Source organism: Rhinolophus hipposideros (assembly GCF_964194185.1).
Source record: "Rhinolophus hipposideros genome assembly, chromosome: 18".
NCBI classification, from domain to species: domain Eukaryota; kingdom Metazoa; phylum Chordata; class Mammalia; order Chiroptera; family Rhinolophidae; genus Rhinolophus; species Rhinolophus hipposideros.
Window position 1 is genome coordinate 10859100 of NC_138064.1, and position 19023 is coordinate 10878122.

Consider the following 19023-nt stretch of genomic DNA (forward strand, 5'->3'; position numbering starts at 1 on the left):
CTCCTTACCTTTTTATCTCAATATGGAATGGAACACTTCCAGTGCATAAAACTGTCACGTCTCAAATTTGTGGTCATCATTACATCTCAAGTTTTCCAGATCCCTTGACTTTAATGCACCTCACATCCGGAGATGTAGGGCTCAGTGGCAACGCTCCAGAGCAGTGCTCCCCAAACCCCATGTAGAATATTCGAGTTCTGGGGCATTTACAAAGAAAAACACCAGACTCTTTTGTCAACTCAGGCAGGAAATGCTGTAAATAGCAGCCTTATCTCAGACACTCTGAGAGAGCATTAGCATCAATGGAAAAAGTTCTGAGAAGCAAAGACCAAAGTTTTCTTAACTTTGTTTAATCTGGATTTCCACAACTTTGCCACCCAGAAAACATTTCGTTAGCAATGCCTTTTAACACCCCATGGACCAAGGGTTCTATGGAAGACAGTTTAGAAAGCACTGGTCCAGATTAGTCAAACCGTAACAAGGCAATTTAATTATTCATGTTGCTTGTCTGGAAGTGTCACCCTCACCCTCCAAGGTCAGGATCATTCAGCATGATTGTGTCACTTCACACTCTGATCTGAAGTCTGGCCTGGTTTCTGTATTGTTAGAAAGCGTCCAGGAAGTTGGAATGCATTGTTGGCTTGGGGAATTATTGCACTAGAGTCAATTTAGAATAATGCCAATACTATTACAAATATTATTACTATTACTATTACTGTTACTATACTAGTACTGTTACGTCTTCAAAACCCCTTTTCTCCTTCTTATCTCATTATTAATGCTGGTGACTAGCTGTCACGGAGACAAATACACCACAGACATGTGAAGGAAAGCGTTCCGGAGAGTATATGCCACAAGGTCCAGTTAGCAGCTCCCATTCTTAAATGACAGTGGCGGCATCTGACCGTCACCAAGTGATCAAAAGGGCTTTAGTAAAATTGTAACAGCTATATAGGATGTCAGAGAGGTAGTAGATTGGGGGGAGGGGGATTATCACTTTGTCAGGGGGATAAATGTCTAACTAGTACATTGTTTTGTACACCTGGAACTAATTTTTAAAAAGTACATTACTATAAACATAAGAGATGATCAATTTATAAAAAGCAATAGTAAGAGCATCCAGAAATGGAGAGAAGCCCCTAAGAATAAGGACACTTTATTTCTGGTAATAAAACCAAGTAGTTTGGTGATCTAGCAGCCCCTGCCTTCCCCGCTTGTGTCCATTGTCTGTGCAGAACCCACTTCCCCCCACTGTCTCCTCCCCACTGGGGCCCAGGAGCAGACATCCTCTGCCAACCTGCAGAGGCCTCAGTAAAACAGCAGTGCCCAGACCTCCCGCTCTTCTAGCATCTGGACATTTCGGCTAGTCTTGGGCATCCAAACTGTTAGAAATGACAAATAGAGAGAGTCATTCTCCAAAGCTGGGAGGGTTTTTCTGTCCCACATTTGCTCTCTATGCTTGAGTTTCAGGTAGGATAGAAGACCAAAAATCACTACAAGGGCTGCCATGTTTACTTCCATTTCTGTCCTTTTGGAATTCCTCTCCTTTCTTACAGACCACATTTCAGAGTAGAGGAAACCTAATGTTTTTTTGATCCTAACTTTTCCTTTCCTCTCCTTATGGTCTTCTCTAAGGCAGTGACTCCTGCTGCCCACAGGAAGCCTCTTAAGTGGGCGGTTCCTCCTTCCCGCTTGTGTTTATTGTTCTCTCAGCTTCTCTGGAAGGTGAGCAGGGCTGTTGGCTGACACAGGCGCTGGTTATGCCCTGGGGAGACACAAGCAGTGGACTGGACTCATTTACCTTCTTTTTCGGTGGAATCAAGGGTATTATATTCCCAAATCTGAAGGGAAGAAGTTCAGGAAATCACTTGGAAATAATCTCATATCTCCCCCTGACATACACTTCTTCTCAAAATATCTCTTTTAAAGGACTTTTCACTCCTAAGGAGGAAGTAGAGTCCAATGAACTTTGGCACAGATTGCTTTCAACTTTGGGTTTCTTTCGACTTTGTGCTCCTTAGAAATGGAAGTCAACAAGTTCAAACTTTGTGAATTCTTTGATAAATTCCATAACGTTCAATGCACAGTCTATTTTAAGACTTAATATATTATACGGAATTTATCTGTTTGTGTCTGCGTCCCTCACCAGACTCTACCCTCAAGATGCATGGAGGGGCGGCCGGATGTCTCAGTTGGTTAGAGCGCAAGCTCTGAACAACAGGGTTGCCGGTTCGATTCCCGCATGGGCCAGCGTGAGCTGCGCCCTCCACAACTAGATTGAAGGACAACAACTTGGAGCTGATGGGTCCTGGAGAAACACACTGTTCCTCAATATTCCCCAATAAAGTATATATATATATATATAAATATTATATTATAAGTAATATATATATAAAAGCTGCATGGACCCAGCACAGTGAGTACTCATGAAAAGCATGTTAAACTGTTGATTCCCACTAGCATGTCACAGTCTTGTCCTACCATGAGCAGGAGTAATTTCTGTCTTCTCTGTGCTTGAATAATATTTGGTTATAGCTCTGTCACAGGATATACCATAGAAGCTTACAGTTTTTGCATTTGCCACCCACGCCAGTTGTGAGTGCCTTGGGAGCAGACATGACATCGTATCCATCTCTGTGTCCTGTGCTCCTTGCCTCCCACTGAGGTGTTTCTTGATCCTGTGAATGTAGCAGGGCCATTTGTTTACTCACAGCACACTCAAACGAGCAAAGAAAAGGTGGCTTCTGTGTATGATCTGATCTTCTTTATGAGTCCTACCCTGCTGAGTCTGGGTCTGTAAGGGGCATTGTGTGTGTGTGTGTGTGTGTGTGTGTGTGTGTGTGAGAGAGAGAGAGAGAGAGAGAGAGAGAGACAGAGAGAGAGAGACAGAGAGAGAGAGACAGAGAGAGAGACAGAGAGAGAGAGAGAGAGAGAGGAAGGTAGAAATAAAATAAGTATAATCCAATTCATAAAACTCCACCTAACTTGATAACTGAAACAGTCTTTTTAGGTAACTCACTTTTTGAAAAATCTAAATACTTAGACTTTCAGATTTCCTTATTCCTCTTTCAGTTGCTCTCCAAGACAGCACAGGTCCATGTGTTCTTATATTGTTCTCTGGCGTCTCTTGTCTCCATGGTGATGTCTTGTGTTCACTTGTCATTGCAAGTCTTAGTGACATCTCTAGCCAAGTTCTGTGACTGTGTGCCTCCCCACCAACTTGGCCCTGCTCAGTTCCTGTGGTTCTGTGACCCTACTGAGGTCTGGCTGGAACTCTCACTTGGTCTTGGGCTTGGGAGGACATCCCTGTGGCCCACAGCCATGGTGGCACCCTTGGTAATCCCACCAGTCAGCACTATCAGCTGCTTCCCACGTCTTTCTGCAGGACACAGGGGACCTCTGACACCTTCATCCTCCCTGCCCAGGAGCCAAGGGAGACTTGAGGAAACCACACTATAGCCTCCCTCCTCTGTCTAACTATCACATAGTAGCTACTTGCATGCTGATGTCACCATGCTGACTTAGTGTGAGGATGTCCCAGGGGTCACCTCGGAGGTCGTCTCTTTGGTGAGTCCAGAAAAGGAAGTAGGGCCAAATGCCTCAGCTGTTAGCTTTCCACTTTCCCCTGACCTATCCAACAACCTCCCACTTCAGGGCTTTGGACACTAACCACTTCACAGACTTCTCTTTACCAAGATTCTTCTTTCCACCACTTCCCAGAAACTCATCATGGTGGAAATGGCTGTTGGCAGCTGAGGCGTGGGGTGGTGGTGATGGTGGTGGTGGTGATGGTGGTGGTGGAATGCAAACACAAAATACTCTTTTCTGTTACATGTCAATGAACTCGGGTGGTGGAAATCTCTGCACTAGGGGGAACTGGGGCTTTAGGTGAAGGAAGATTAATGCAGTAGGTTCGTTAAGCCACAGGTTTTAGCTTTTCACTTCAGATTCCAATGGCAGGCATCTTTGTCCAGGGAAATGTGAGAGTACAGGGGCTGAGAGAAAAAGAGGAAAGGAATCCACACCTAGTCCACAGCAAGCGATAGTAAACAGCCCAATCCAAACGTACACACGAAAGTGGCTTGGGCTGTTCGTGGAACCATATGTCTGACTGTAAATTTTACAGACCAGTCCCAGCCCTAGTAAAGACGCTTATGTTCTTATTTCACACCAGTGCTGGACCAAGCCCAGCCATTTCTCCCCTGTAGGGAGACCCATCATTAAGTGTCATACCTGCTCTGGCTGGCCTTTGGCTCTGCCAGGTTGTGGAGAGAGCAGGTCCCCCCTCTGTGGCCATTCCAGGCGAGGGACATCACCGAGCCCCAGTTGTTTGTGATTGTAGCCTGGTAGCGAGAAAGGAATACTCCCTCTCTAGAAACACTCAATAGCGTAAGTGTGAACGCACCACCCCTTCCTCGGGATTTTACAAATCTCATATACACTTCCAGAGTCAATATAAAGTGCTGAACATTTTGTGATTCCCTCGGTGTCTCTTTTTCCTTTAATAGAGAATCATTGAATGCAATTGTTTTTTTTCTTCTTTCCAGCCCGTGAGCTAGAAACTAAAGCTCAACAAAGCTCTTCAGAAAAAAATTCTTCTTTTTACATTCAATAATAGAACATATTACGACCCCACATCGGTTCAAATGTCATTAAAAAATCTGACAGAGGATGTGCAGAGATTTAGGAGGTTTTAAAAATGGTAAATGAGCAAGTCCTAGTACAGCAGAGACTCACACTGCTCCTGAGGGGAGAACTCCAAAACACTAGGCAATAATTTTAAACCACAAAAATTACCATCATGAACAATGAGGAATAATTGACTCGGGACAAGTGGAGCACTTTCTCCATATTGATCCATCAGTATTAGGTATGATTACTGCTAATCCCTTTGTAAACCAGCTCTCCTTGTAAATTCTGACAGAAAATGGCTAAACAAAAATGAGCTTTGTTGCTAAATAGCTATGGGAATTGGGTCCTGTATTAGCATTTACCTTGTTTAGCTACCTAAGCTGTATGAAGCTTGTGTTTCTAACCACAGAGAGAGAGCAGGCACTATTTTAATAGAAGGTAAATAAGTCCCAGCCCTCGCCTACAAAGAGGGGAGGCAATGCTGCTAAGTGAGATGCTAACACCTGAATGAATAAAACATCTTTCAACTCGTCTCTTTCTATTAATATATATCAACAAAATGGAAAAGCTTTTGGCTTTTGACATATTCAGTTATTAGAACGTGCTGGAGCAGACAAAAATGAATGATAATGCACTACAAGGCTAGATCCTTACCCACTCCCCCACCCCAAATGTATTACAAAAAGATTGGTGGTGGGAAGGAAATTAAATGGTAATTATGTTGAAAACCAACTTCAAATGTTAATAATATGCAAATTGTTTTCCTATTTGATTGGAAACAACTACACAGTACAACACAATCACCATGACAGTTTCTTTCACACCCCTGCTTACTTACCACACTCCATCAGTCTCATACCTAGCTCTGAATTTCCTTCTTTACAAATCCTCCAGGGCCAGCCTGCCATAGTGAAATTACCCTCAGAATGAAACAAGCTTCTGAGAATGAACTGAAAAGGGAGAGTGAAAATGAAAGGAGGGGAAAGTGCCTCACCTTAGAGGCCACAAGGGGTCATGGCCAGTAGAGGTGGACTTGGGGACCCTTCACTAAAGTCACTGGGTTCTTCTCACCTCATCTTCTTAGTGTGATGACCACTTGCTAGTTTCTTCAGTTGATCCTGAAAACCTCCAGCATGGAATAACCTTGGGTCTGTCTCAGGTTCTCACCAAGCTCCCAACATCACTTGTTGTAAACCCTCATTCGATCCTCTCCAGACATGGTGAACAGCATACCTGGGAACATTTCTCCTGTCCTTCCTACTGCCAAGCAGAAGGACCTGGGAGATAGCTCCTAAGGAGGCCACATGAAAAAAGAGGCCCTTGTAAGACCAGCCGGGGTAAGGACAACTTAAGGTCAGCCTATTATCATCAATAGTCCATTGAACTGGAGGGTGTGTCCATTTTGTAAAAAATTAACCTTTTTATTTTGAGATAATTGTAGTTTCCCATTATTATAAAAAATAATACAGAGATTGCCATGCAACCCTTTATCCAGTTTTCTCTAACACAAACAATTTGCGAAACTACAGTACAAATAGGAAATTGACATCAGTACAATCCACTGATCTTTTTCAGAGTCTCCCATTTTTGTTTTACCTGTGTACATGTGTGCGTGCATGTATGTTTTACTTCTGTGCAATTTTATTATGTGTGTGTGTGGGTTTGTGCATTTATTACCACAGTCAAGGTCCAGACTATTGCCATCATCACAGGCTCCCATTTTGACATGTATCCTCGCCCCATTCCCCTCTCCCTCTAATCTCTGGCAACCAAATCTGTCCTTTGTTTCATAATTCTGTCCTTTCAAAAATGGTTTATAAATGGAATCATAGACATGTAACCTTTGGGGATTGGCTTTTTTTCACTCAAGGTAATTCCCTTGAGAACTCTCTCATTTTTATCAAATGTTTGGGAGGTTATCGCATAATCAGGATGATTATGTCTTTTGGTTTAACAGGATTATAAAGCTAACAAGCCACTTTAATGTAACACATTCCATCCAATGCTCTCAACAGGGTAGGAACAAAAGACTTAAAGAAAAAAACACGAATAGATGACAGGATTCCATTTTTTAGCTGTGGCAGAGATTGGCTGGCTCTTCACCAAACCCTCGGCCATGTCCTCCAAACCATACAACTGGACTACATCTTTCTACTTCCCTCTTGGAAAGGTAGCCGTGTGACTGGATTCTGGACAATGGGACGTGACTGGAGAAGCGTTCCTGTTCCAACGTGGTTCATACAAACCTCCCACACTGTTCTTCCACATTCTTTTTCCTTCTGTGGCCATCTTGGAAACCTATGTCAAACTTAGTGGAGCTACAAGGTGGGACAAACAACCCTGATTTAACTCTCCAGGATCTTTTGACCTTTAGAGTTCTGAGTCATCAGAGGCGTGGGGGCCGCTTGGAGGTGGCGGAGGGGAGGGAAACAATAGCAGACTGTAACACTTCCTTTCCTATCATTTCCTCCTGGGGTCTGTCCTAGACCAAGGACACACACAGCACTGTCCTCCACACATTCAAAGCAGTGCCCTCAAGTCACCTTAGGAGTTTCTCACTTTTCTTTGAGTTTTGTTGTTTTATTCTATAATTCTTCTGGAATTAATCTTAAGGGTGGATGCTGTGTTAATTCAGCATCTTGTTAGCTATTCTTTGCAGGTTTTTATCCATGAATTTCATTTATTTCTGTTATAAAATAAAAAAAAGTGGAGGGAAGGTAATCTTGGATTTATCTTGCTAAAACATACTATGTTTCTAGTATGGTAGAATTCCTGGGATTTTGCTCTGTGAGTGAGCTGTAACTTCTCCGGATAATTCTAGCAACACAATACAATTCCAACTGAATAAGAAACTGAATTCAGAGAAGGAAATCGAGGGACCCATGGGGTTGGGTCGATTCATAAAATGTAGAGAAACATGTCTGTGCATGGTTTCAACCTTTCTAAATCTCCCCGCAAGCCCCTTCTTACTTCTGCTCATCTTCCTTTTCTCATTACCACCATTCAAAGATGTTTTTAGTTCTCATTTCTTTGGTCTATTGAGACAGATGTTTTTGAAGTGACATGTTTATCAGCATAGAAAAGTGATGGTGATTCTTTCCACATGAATAGCTGCAAATGAAAAGTGGCTTCTGGAATTTACCTTTTGGCAGCCTGGCAAGATTTCATGTCCTTCTCCTGACACAGTACCCAGCATGGCTTGTGGTAGATTCTGAATGATGCTCTGGGTTTTCTTTTTCATTCTTTTTACTGAAGAACGATGACCAATAAAGTGGATTCTTTTATTAGCATTCTTTCCCTATAATCTCTGTCTACCCAGAGTCATCCTTTCGAGAGACAGTCTTTTCCTTCAGGAATAAAGACTTTCCTAGCATAATTTCTTGAGAAAATGGGTGAGCTGAGTGACACTAAAGACAAGGGGTAGACTGGTTTTTCAGAAATATATTTTTTATAAGACTAAGCATGATTGGAGGTGGAGGTGGGGGTAAACTCCCTTTCTAAATCACTGCATGATATTACTACAAGAACTCCAAAGGAACAAAATCAATATTATAAGTTCAAAATGAATTGAAACTTTAGCGCTGAGTCATAGTATCTCCTAGAATACTATAAAAATGTAAGGCTTCTTTTGGACCAAACAGTGCTTTCTGCCTAGTGTTCATCATGAGCTTACATGCACACTCAACTCTCACACCCACAAATATGCAGCCTGAAAGGAGATTTGTTATGCAGAACAGAAACTGGGAGAAAATTGAATATGCAGGGCTGTTCCATGGCATAGCTTCATGAAACCAAAAGGAAAGCAAAAATTCATCAGAAAACCTACAGCCCCCAAGAGAGTATGTAATGATACCCTCAAGTAGACATCCAAGGAATGGGTCCATGCTGATGGAATGGAACAATCCCATGTAGAATAGGATAATTCAAAAACACTTTGTATTTGGCTGTTTTATTTTTTCTTATAGCAGATTTTTTTTTGCCTATTTATATTGTGCTTATATTAATATGAAAGTATATGTCACATCCTTATACATACCGGCTGGATATTGAGAGGAGAGGGCAGGAATAGCCAGGTGGTAAAGAGCTGCAGGCTCAGAATCAAATGCTTTATCCATCTTGATATTTGGGAGTGTTAGTACTTCAACTTTGTTCTTTTTAATCAAAACCATATTAGGCATATTTGGTTGTTTGCATTTCCAAATAAATTTTAGAATCAGCCTCTCAATTTCCACCAAATGACCCGTGGAGAATTTGTTTGTGATTACATTGAATCAGTAGCTAAATTTAGTTACAATTCATATTTCTAACATACTGTTTTTAAATATATGAACATGGATTAACCTCCCATTTATTTAGGTCATTTAAACTTCTCTCAATAATATCTTACAGTTTTTCTATATAGAGCACTTTTTTGTCTTTCGTAAGATTTATTCCTAGATACTTTTGATATTGATGCTTTTGTAAATAGTACCATTTTCTAATTGTTTATTGTTGCTTATCCAGTGACTTTGCTAAATTCATTTTTGAATTATAATAATTCATTTGCAAATTCTTTAGATATCCTGTCTGTTTATTATTTCATTTGTATTGGCAGGTTTATATTTTTACTTTCCAGTCCTTATATCTTTTATTTCTTCTTCTTTTCTTATTAAAGTGGTCAAAACTTTTCATACAACCTTGAAAGAAGTAATAGTAGTAGGCATCCTCAGGTTATTAGCTAGTTCAACAGAAAAGCTTGCCATATTTCAGTGTTATGCATGATGTTTGCTGTATTATTTTTGTTTTAAAAACCCAGTATCAAATTTAGGAAATACACTTTTACTCCTTTTTTTGCTAAGATATTTATCATGAATAGATGTTTTCTCAAATGATTTTTAAAAGTCTATTATGATGGTTGTTTTTTTTTCCTGTTAAAATAGTGAATAACATTTATTTCTTGATTTAAAATGTTAAACCAACCTTGCATTCTTGCAAGTTGGCTTGGCGCTTGGTTTCCTTTTTCTTTATTGCTGGATTTAATTTGTTAAATATTTGTTTAGGAATTTTTTGCATCTATGTTCATGAGAGAGATTCCCCTATAATTCTTTTCTTATAATGCCCTTGTTTGGTTTAGGAATCAAGAGTATGCTGGCCTCATAATATGAGTGGGAAGGTGTTTCCTCTTTTGCTTTTCTCTGGACAACTGTGTTATTTCCTCTTTGAATGTTTAGATGAAGTCATTGATAATATGATTTAGCACTGTAATTTTCTTTGTGGGAAAATATTAAATTATGGATTCAATTTTTTAATAGATATAGAAGTATTCATATTTTATCTTTTTTCTTATGTCAGTTTTGATAAATTAATTTCTCATGGAATTTTCTATTTCATCTAAATTTTTAAACGTATCTGCAGAAAAGTATTTATGATATTCTTTTATGACTTTTTTGAATGTCTGTAGGAACTGTAGTAATGTTCTCTTTTATATTCTTGATGTCTGTTATTTGCGTCTTTTCTGTTTTCTTGAAGACTAGTGCTTGACTTATCAATTTTATTAAGCTTTTTGAAGACCCGGCTTTTGACTTTGTTGATTATTCCTATTAGAAGTTTGTTTTCTACTTAAGTTTTATTTTTGTGTTTAGTTTTTGCTATCTTTTACTTTCTTTGGATTAACTTGTTCTTTTTCTAATTTCTTGAGATAGTTAATAAAATCACTCATTTTCAGATTTTATCCTTTTTTAACATAGTCGTTTAAGGTTATACATTTCTCTCTAAGCACTGCTTTATCTGCATGCCACAAGTTTTTATGTATCACATTTTCATTAACATTTAAAATTATTTTCTGATTTAATTTTCAACCCATGGTTATTTAGAAGTATATTCCTAAATTTTCAAACTTTTGGAATATTTCTAGTCACTTTTTTGTTGTTAATTTCAACTGAATTTTATTGTTGTTGGAGAACATTATCTGTGTGATTTCAGTTATTTGAAATTTGTTTGGACTTTCACTATGACCCAGCATATGGCCAATTTTGATAACTGCTACACGTGCACTTAAAGAGAATATTGTACACTGCAACTGGGTGTAGTGTTTAGTACATGTTCAATTAGGTCTGTTTTGTTAATGATATTGTTTAAAATCTTCAATAACCTTAATCATTTTTAACTGCTTAATAACTTATGTGGGAGGTATATAAAAATATAGATATGAACCTAGGCATCAAATATATTTTTCTTAAGTGAAAAATTAATTGCAACCCAATAATTCATTTAAATCTATTTGTACATCTGCCTTAAGCATGTGTCCTTGGGAATCATAGAAGCATATTTCTCTTTTATTTACAGCATTAGTAGTAAGTACAAGTCACATAACGAGGCTCTTGCCAATCATTATTTTAGTTGGTGTTTTGTTTCTGTTTTAGAGGCCACTAAATCAGGAAACCACATGCCCGAAACAAGTCTTTTCCCAGAAAGTATTAAAAGCAATGATCCATACATACTACCACCAAGCTCATGCACCACCCTATCAAAGTGCTGTCACCTGAGAGAGAATATTCATGCTTCACTGTTCAGGGTACCAGAAAAGACTAATTACAACACAAGCGTATAGAAATTTTTTACTCATGAAGTGCCTGCACTCCTCTACTCTGCTGCTAGCTTGATCTTTCTAAAATGCAAATCTTATCATGCCACCCCTTCACTCCATTTAAAAAATTTCCAGGCATTCCTTATTATCTCCAGGAGACAAGTAAATTTCTTTAGCTTTGGTACTCGAAGCCCACCACGGTCTGGCTTCTACCTTCTGAAGTTTTATCTCTTCACATCTCCCTGAGTTCCAGCCACACATGAAATTCCCTAGATGGGGTGTTCCCTTGGTCCAGAGTCCAACATTTCTCTATTCCATCTTACTTGCTTGGCTGATGCCTCTTTGGCCTCAAGACAGCTCTGTTGTCACCTTCTCTAGAGAAGGCCTGGTTATTTGGAGATTCTTCTCCTCTGTGCTTTCTTAACACCCCTGTCACACCTCTGCCATCACACTTGCTTTACTGCGTGATAGGTATGATTAGCTGTCAGTCTTTCCTAACTGAGAGAAGGTGCTGCGTTTCCCCTCTTTGTAATGTTAGAGCCTATCATGGTTTCTGTACACAGAAAGCACCCAGTAAATGTTGCGGGAGTATTTCAAGTGCAGCCATCTTAATTAATTATAGAAACTAACAAATCACCACAAAAATACTTAGATGGCATCATTGGATGACATTAAAGCATAAGACTGAAAGTCACTTTGGGCATTTCATTTGGGAGTTTTGTTTTAATTTACTTGCTATGGCATTTAGGTAAGTGACAGGGGATGGGAGTGACATACAGGAAACAGGTGTATGAAAAGTAAACAGAGATGCCTTTGGCTTACAAATCCACTGACGTGATGAACTGAAACGGTGATTTTTTTTATTCAAATGAGTTTTTAGGACTCATGATTCATTGGGACATGTAAGGAAAGTGCTGTAAAGGATCCAGTTCCCTTTCATATTCTGTCAAACTAAACAAAGCCTGTCAGAGACAATAGCCATCTTTGGCCATACTGCCGTTTTAGGAGCTGCTCATCCATTGTCACAGGGAATGACCTTGGGCAGAATGGACAGATATAAGAACGTGTGTTTCATGGCTTTTTATTCCGGTTTATTTTTGCTTGTGCTTTTTCTGATGATTTCATTCTAGTAGTGTCCAAAGCTCAACAACTATATATGCTCCAAAAGCATAGTACTGTAGGGCTTTCAGGACCTCATTTGGGTAGGAATAGTGCCTAGTCCATTGTAGGGCAGTTTTCTAAGTTACGAAGTTGAATCCAAAATTTGCTTCCTAAGGAAGTCAACCCCACTGGGCCTAGAATTAATCTTTGTGTGGGGAAAAGAGAAGGCTTTCTTCTACTCCCACAGACTTTCACATTTCAGACTACGCCATTCAAGCCTTTCCTCACTTAGTTGTCTTATGACACTTGTATGCCTCCCAAACACTTGTATGCATGGTCTCCAGGGAACTCAGCATCCAGGACTTGTTCTGGACTTAAGGGCACAGGGAACTGAAGTGATGCAACATTCCATTGCATGCCTTGTAGCAAAGAAACATATAGAAAGCAAAGAGGTGATGTGGAAAAATGAAGGACTCCTGTAAGGATGCAATGGCTCATCCACAAAGAAATCATGCACTAGCTTCACAGAAAGGCACCTTGCCAGAGTTTGAAAGCATAAGCTCTTCCTAAAATGGTGTTGCATTTCTATACTGGAGCTAACATTTGGCAGTCACAGTGACAGAAATGGATGGAGTGCTGGAAACTGTGAACATTCACTCAGAAGAGAAACTTGTTAGGGTTGTATATTTCCCCTTTCCCTCCCTCCCTTTCTCCTTCCCTCCTTCCCATTAGGTGCCCGGACCAAAAATCCTTTCAAGTAGTATTATAAAAACTAGACATACAGACTCCGCTTACCATGAGATTTGTCCTTGGGGACATTGCCCTGTTAGGTAAAATGAATTTGCGTGAAAAAACATCCAGACAAACTTTACTAGGAAAACAAAGGTAGACGCCTGAGGCTTCTACCTTAGCTAGTCTTCTCCAAGTTTAATAAAAATACTTTCTAATATGGGCAGGGAAGGTCTTGGCTGTGTTTAGACAACTCTTCCTAAGATGGATTCACATCTAGGGAAACCTTATTCCTAGAAACTTTAGGAAATTTCTCATTGTTTGAGACTAGTTGTTGACCAGTGGTGGAAGAGCTAATTTGAAACTGTTCCGCCCACAAAGCAGTCATTTGACCATGAGGTAGGCAGTAGGTAGTTGCAGGGCAGGGTAGGTGTGCCAAGGAGGATAAAGAACTGGAGGAGAGTGTGGATTGGGCCGATGGAAAGCATGAACCTGTTGCTATCCTCAAGTTCAACAGTATTTGAAAATTGGGACAGCTGGAATTTTGTAGGGTTTGTGTGGCAGCTACATACAGCAGCAATTTGGCAGCTGGGTGACCAGGGACAGCTATAGCTTGTATCTGACAGATGCTAGTTCAAATAGGGGCGGGGTATAGAGAAAGTTGGTCACCATTGAATTTTTTTTTCAAATGTCCGTATGGTCATTCTATTGTCATATTTTCTTCTCTTTAATTTCTTCTTCTATCTTAATACATTCACTTTTGATTACGTTAGGATTTCAGCTGTCACCTTTATTTCACAGAGCTGTTTTTTTTGAATTTTGTTGAACACAAAGCTGGCATATGCTCCCTAAAATTTATTTCTGTTTCCATTAGTGAATTTTCTTTTCGAAAGTGAATCTTTTCTCTGTATTTTGAATGCTGTATTCTCTGCTTTTTTTTATTGCGGAATCTTTTAGCTCTTTTTTTTCTTTCTTTTTTTTCCCCCCTGTTTAGTTTTCCTGGAGTAAAGAGAGGTGAATGTTGGTGGGGTGTTTTTCCTAAACACAGTGGGTGTGTTATCCTAGGTTCCCTTCTCTGTCTGCCGGGGTGTTTGGTAGAATCTCCTACTCATCTCATAAGCTAGAAAGATGGGAGTAGATTTGAATTTCTGGTACCACTTGTTTATCCTAAAGATACGTTATTCTGTGTCGTTTCTTCTCGGGGTTTGTTGAAGCCTCTGGGTGAGGGATTTGCTTGGGTTTCCAGCTTCCTGTCGGGTCAGCCCTTCACACTTGATATGTAAATGTGGCTGTGTCTGGTGTCTGTCTGGCACTACCGGTGACTACTGCAGGGGAAGCCCCACACTCTGGTAATTGTGGCACAAAGCCTGGGAACCTCCAACACTGATGATTTTCAGTGCTGTTGATGTGAGCTGCTTAGTGGGATTCAAAGTGACACTTTCCCTGGGAGCTCCTCTCCCATTCTGGCCTGGGGTCGCGGCCGCCAGGTCGCAGGGCTCCCCAGGACTTGATTCGGCCAATAGTGTACTTTCCCAGGAGTGGGAATTGTTAACAATAACGGAGATTATGTGACAGTCCATATAATGTTCTTAGCAATTTCAGTTGTGTTTGACTGATTATAATTAGTTTTGGGTTCATAAAAATGACACAGGAAGCATTTATACTGGGAATAGGAACTTGTCTTAGAAAAAGTGTCAGTCATTTCCATGTTTACTTGTCCTTGTACAATTAATATTATATTTCATCTGCCACTTCTTTGTAATCTTTTCAAAGCTACTTGTCTACTTTGTAAAGTTTGGCTTAATTAAATCTATGCCATAAATCCACAGTCCATTTCATTGGAGACCCATGAATCTACCCCCTTTGAAAGACCACTGTTGTAGAGTTTGCCTTAAAGTGTTTGGTTTTTATTTTCTGAAAAGCATCTTAATGATGAATTTTGAATTTGTTCACACCTGAGAATATATTTGTTGGCTTTTTATATATGTGGCAATTCTACTAAAGGTAGATATAGATATAGATACGGGTATGGATATCTTGAAAGAGACCATATTATTTTGAAAAACTGGTGTTTTTTGTTAATTTATTTTTTGATATTTGGCATGGTAGAAGTCTATGGCCAGCTTGAATTTTTTTACTTTGTAAGTAACATTTTATTTTCTCAAAGATTTTCAAGTTCTTATTCTTTGAAATGAAAAATTACAACAGCATACATTGGATGTTTTCATTTATTTTTTTCTGGTTTTATCTGATCCCTTTTCATCTGCTTAAAGCGGTTTTTCCTCAGTCTAGGATAACTTACTTGATTAAAGCTGCTTCTGTTTATTTCTTATGGAAACCTTATTACAAGCAGATAGGACCATCTGGTTCTTACCTTCTATTAGTCTTCTATTTTCCCTCGTCATTTTTTTATGTTTTGTCCTTCCCTTTTAGGTTTTGAGAATTGAGATGAGTCCTATTAGAGATTCATATCAATTCCTGGTAGGAATTTTAAGCCGCAAATGAAGGGAGAAATGTTTAAAACGTTTAAATTGATGCTCATTTTACTTTGCCAGTTGAAAGTACGTCCAGTCTAAAGGGATAGTTGGGTCCCTGGAGGTGATAGTGAAAATTAGAGGCAGACTTAGCCAGGAATGTGTTTTGCTAAGGAGCTTCCTTCCATTCCTTTTTTGGAACAGCTCTCAGGGCACGTTGCTACAGTTTCCCCATTCTTTGGCAGGCTGGCTGTCTACTGTGTGTGACTGGTAAGCCCGTCCAGGCCAGTTCCGTGTCCTGCATGGCCTCTGGAACTCACAACACTTCCTAATGCTGCTCATGGGAGCCATGGGGCTGACCCTCACCTCCAAACCTTGTAGAGGCCTCTGCTGACGTCCTTTGTATATTTCCCTTTGCATGCTGGAGATTTACAAGTGACGCAGTCTCATTTCCTCTGAATTTTACATCATTGAAATTCCTGGGAATTTCTTTTGTATGGCTGACCCTCTCGTTTACTTTTTAAGGTTGATCCAGACTTTTTCCTTTTTCTTTATTGCCGATCATTTTCATGTAGATCTGGAGGGGAGTAGTTTCCATCTTACCAAGACATTGACCTGTACTCAGTTATGAATGCAAATCTGAGGGTATTTTGAAGTCAGGAAGGTGAGATCAGCTTTGGGAAATGGAGACTTGATAATAATCTTAAGTATCCTGCTAGTGTGTTTCTTATCTTACCTATGATGGTGAAGGTCACTGAATAACAATGCTAACAATTGCCTTTATAAAAAACAACTGGGAAATGAGGAGATGTTGGTAAAAGAGTACAAAGCTCCAGTTGTAAAAAGAGTAAGTTCTGGGGATTTAATTAATGTACAGCATAGTGACTAGAGTTAACTAGTATTAGTCTTGAGTATTGTACACATGAAAGTTGCTAAGAGAGAAAATCTTAGATGTTCTCACCACACACACAAAAGTAACTATGTGAGGTGATGGATGTGTTAACAAACCTTATTGTGGTAATCATTTGCCATATATACGTGTATCAAATCATCACATCGTACACCTAAAACTTGTATAGTGTGATATGTCAACTATGTCTCAATAAAGCTGGGAAAGAAGATAACTGTGGGTCACATGGTTGATGGGACTATGCCAATATCAATTCGATTTAATCTTTATAGCAACCTAGGAAATTTGGTGGTTGGATCTCCATTTTATACCTGACACTCAGAGAAGTTAAAACACTTGCCTGTTATTCATAGGCAATATGTTATCCTCAAAGCTTTTTTAAGAAATATTTTATTGGGGAATATTGGGGAACAATGTGTTTCTCCAGGGCCCATCAGCTCCAAGTTGTTGTCCTACATTCTAGTTGTGGAGGGCACAGCTCATCTCCAAGTTCAGTTTCTGTTTTCAATCTTTAGTTGCAGGGGGCACAGCCCATTACCTATGGAGGGAATTGAACTGGCAACCTTGTTGTTGAGAGCTCGCGCTCTAACCAACTGAACCATCTGGCCGCCCCATGTTTTGTTTTTTTTCAAACTTGGGTATTTATCTGTTCCTAGAGGAATTCTTCCTGACCAGTGAAATAGTCTGCCTTCATGTATTCCTTATGTAGCACTCTAAGATTCTTTCGGTGATTGAGAGCTGTCCTGGGACACCTGTGGGCCAGCCAGGAGTTTGCTCTTCTCCATGGTGACTGGGAGCAAAGTACCATCAACAGAGTAGAATCTAACCTGGCACCTGATGATGTTATTGCTGGTCATGGTTTACTACATCCAATTAGAACAAAAAAGTTAAAATCAGAGATGTAGCAAATCGTTGATCATTTAGGGGACTCTTAGAAAGATCAAAGGTAGCTAGAAAGTGTTGGGGGTGGTCAGTGCCTGGTGGATGAGATTTTCTTGCTTCACAATGGCAGAAATGTGTACGTATATAAAATATATAATTTGCTCCTTGAGAAATACCAGTCAGTTCCATCATTAGATTTGTGTTTTCCTTTCAGATATATTGGGGTAAATAAAAACACTCAATGGCTGTAAAAATGTGTCACTATAATTGTGGGATTATTCTTTGTTTCCTCTGTTCTAATTGAATTATGTCTCTTTTTCCTTCCTAGGTTACGATCTTTGGTCAAACAATTGGAGAGAGGGGAAGCTTCAGTGGTTGATCTTAAGAAGAATTTGGAATATGCGGCCACAGTGCTTGAATCTGTATACATTGATGAAACCAGGTAAGCTAAAAATGACAGGAAGTTAGGGCAGTGGTGGTGCATTTCCTGTTATATGGCTTTTCTGAAATGTATCCCATGGCATGTATGGGGTAGTATTCGAATAATGGGTCTTGGAGCTTTAGTTTCCACACATAAATGGGGTAGATTTGGACTTCATGTAGCCTGTGTATCACCTCATGTAATAGAAGCCAATAGAACTTCTCTCACATGGCCATTATGACAATGAAGTGAGATCAGGGAAGAGGGGAAAGGGCAAATCTGGTAAGATTTCTTATCAAATGTAGGGTTCCACTGTAATTATTTCATGTTGTTGGTCTCAGTCTAAAGATTGCACTCATGTTTGAAGTCACAGTATCTGTAAGTGAAGGCTCCGGAAGTGACGGAGAAACATTTGTTCTCTTAAAGTACGCAGTGCTCCCCCTTCATTCTTAAGCACTCGTTGATTTTCTTAGGAGACTCTTTCCACTTGAATTATCCGAAAGTATTAAAGGACTTTCGGTTCCTAAGTGCATTTGAAAGTAAGAAAATTTCTTTTGAAAAATGTGGAAATGGTGATTATGAGAAAGATGGTTTTTCTTCTTTTTTAAAATATAGGCAGTCTCCTCTGTCGGCATTTATGATGTCTGACATTTCTATGCCAAATTCCAGTCTTAAAGGATTTCCCAGTAATGTAAGAATTGTGTGGCTTAGTTTTTGGTGACATACTTAGTTCCAGTTGAAGGAAATTTGATATCATAGAAGGAAATTTGATATCATAGTTTTTTTTCCCAAATGTGACATTTTCTCCCCTTCTCCCCAATCGATGTGTCTAAAGGAAAAAAATCTATTTTCATTCACACCTGTTTTTACTACTTGTTTTTAGTAGGGCTTAATATAAATATAAAATATAATTTTAAGCTTTATTGTAGCTTATTACTGTTTATGTTCTGTTCTAATGGTCTGACCTAGGAACAAGTGTGAAAACTCAGCTAGGCACACCGGACAGATGACTTAAATCTCTGTGTTCAAATAAAGAAACTGTTATTTTGGAAATCTCGCTTGAATTCAGGCATTTAAGTTTCTGTAATGTCCTCTCAAACTGAAGTGAGTATCAGTTGACATCATTTGGGTTGATGTAACTTGGATAATACTTTAAAAAGTCTATTTTTCTTTTTTAAAGACTTTATTTTTATTGTGATATAATTGACATGTAACACTAAGTTTAAGGTGTATAACATGTTGATTTGATACATTTGTATATTGCAATATGATCACTCCATAATATTAGCCAACACCTCCGTCACATCCC

At 39.4% G+C, this 19023-nt stretch overlaps 1 protein-coding gene across 18 annotated transcripts in view; it reads left to right on the plus strand.

Annotated features, from left to right (window-relative positions):
- PDE1C (phosphodiesterase 1C) overlaps positions 1-19023 on the plus strand; it is a 516178-nt gene that overhangs the window by 389932 nt on the left and 107223 nt on the right. For all 18 annotated transcript variants that reach the window (XM_081080159.1, XM_081080148.1, XM_081080160.1 and 15 more), the window contains one exon: positions 17622-17735. In XM_081080159.1, the coding sequence (XP_080936285.1) occupies positions 17622-17735 (114 nt within the window). The remainder of the gene's footprint in view (positions 1-17621; positions 17736-19023) is intronic.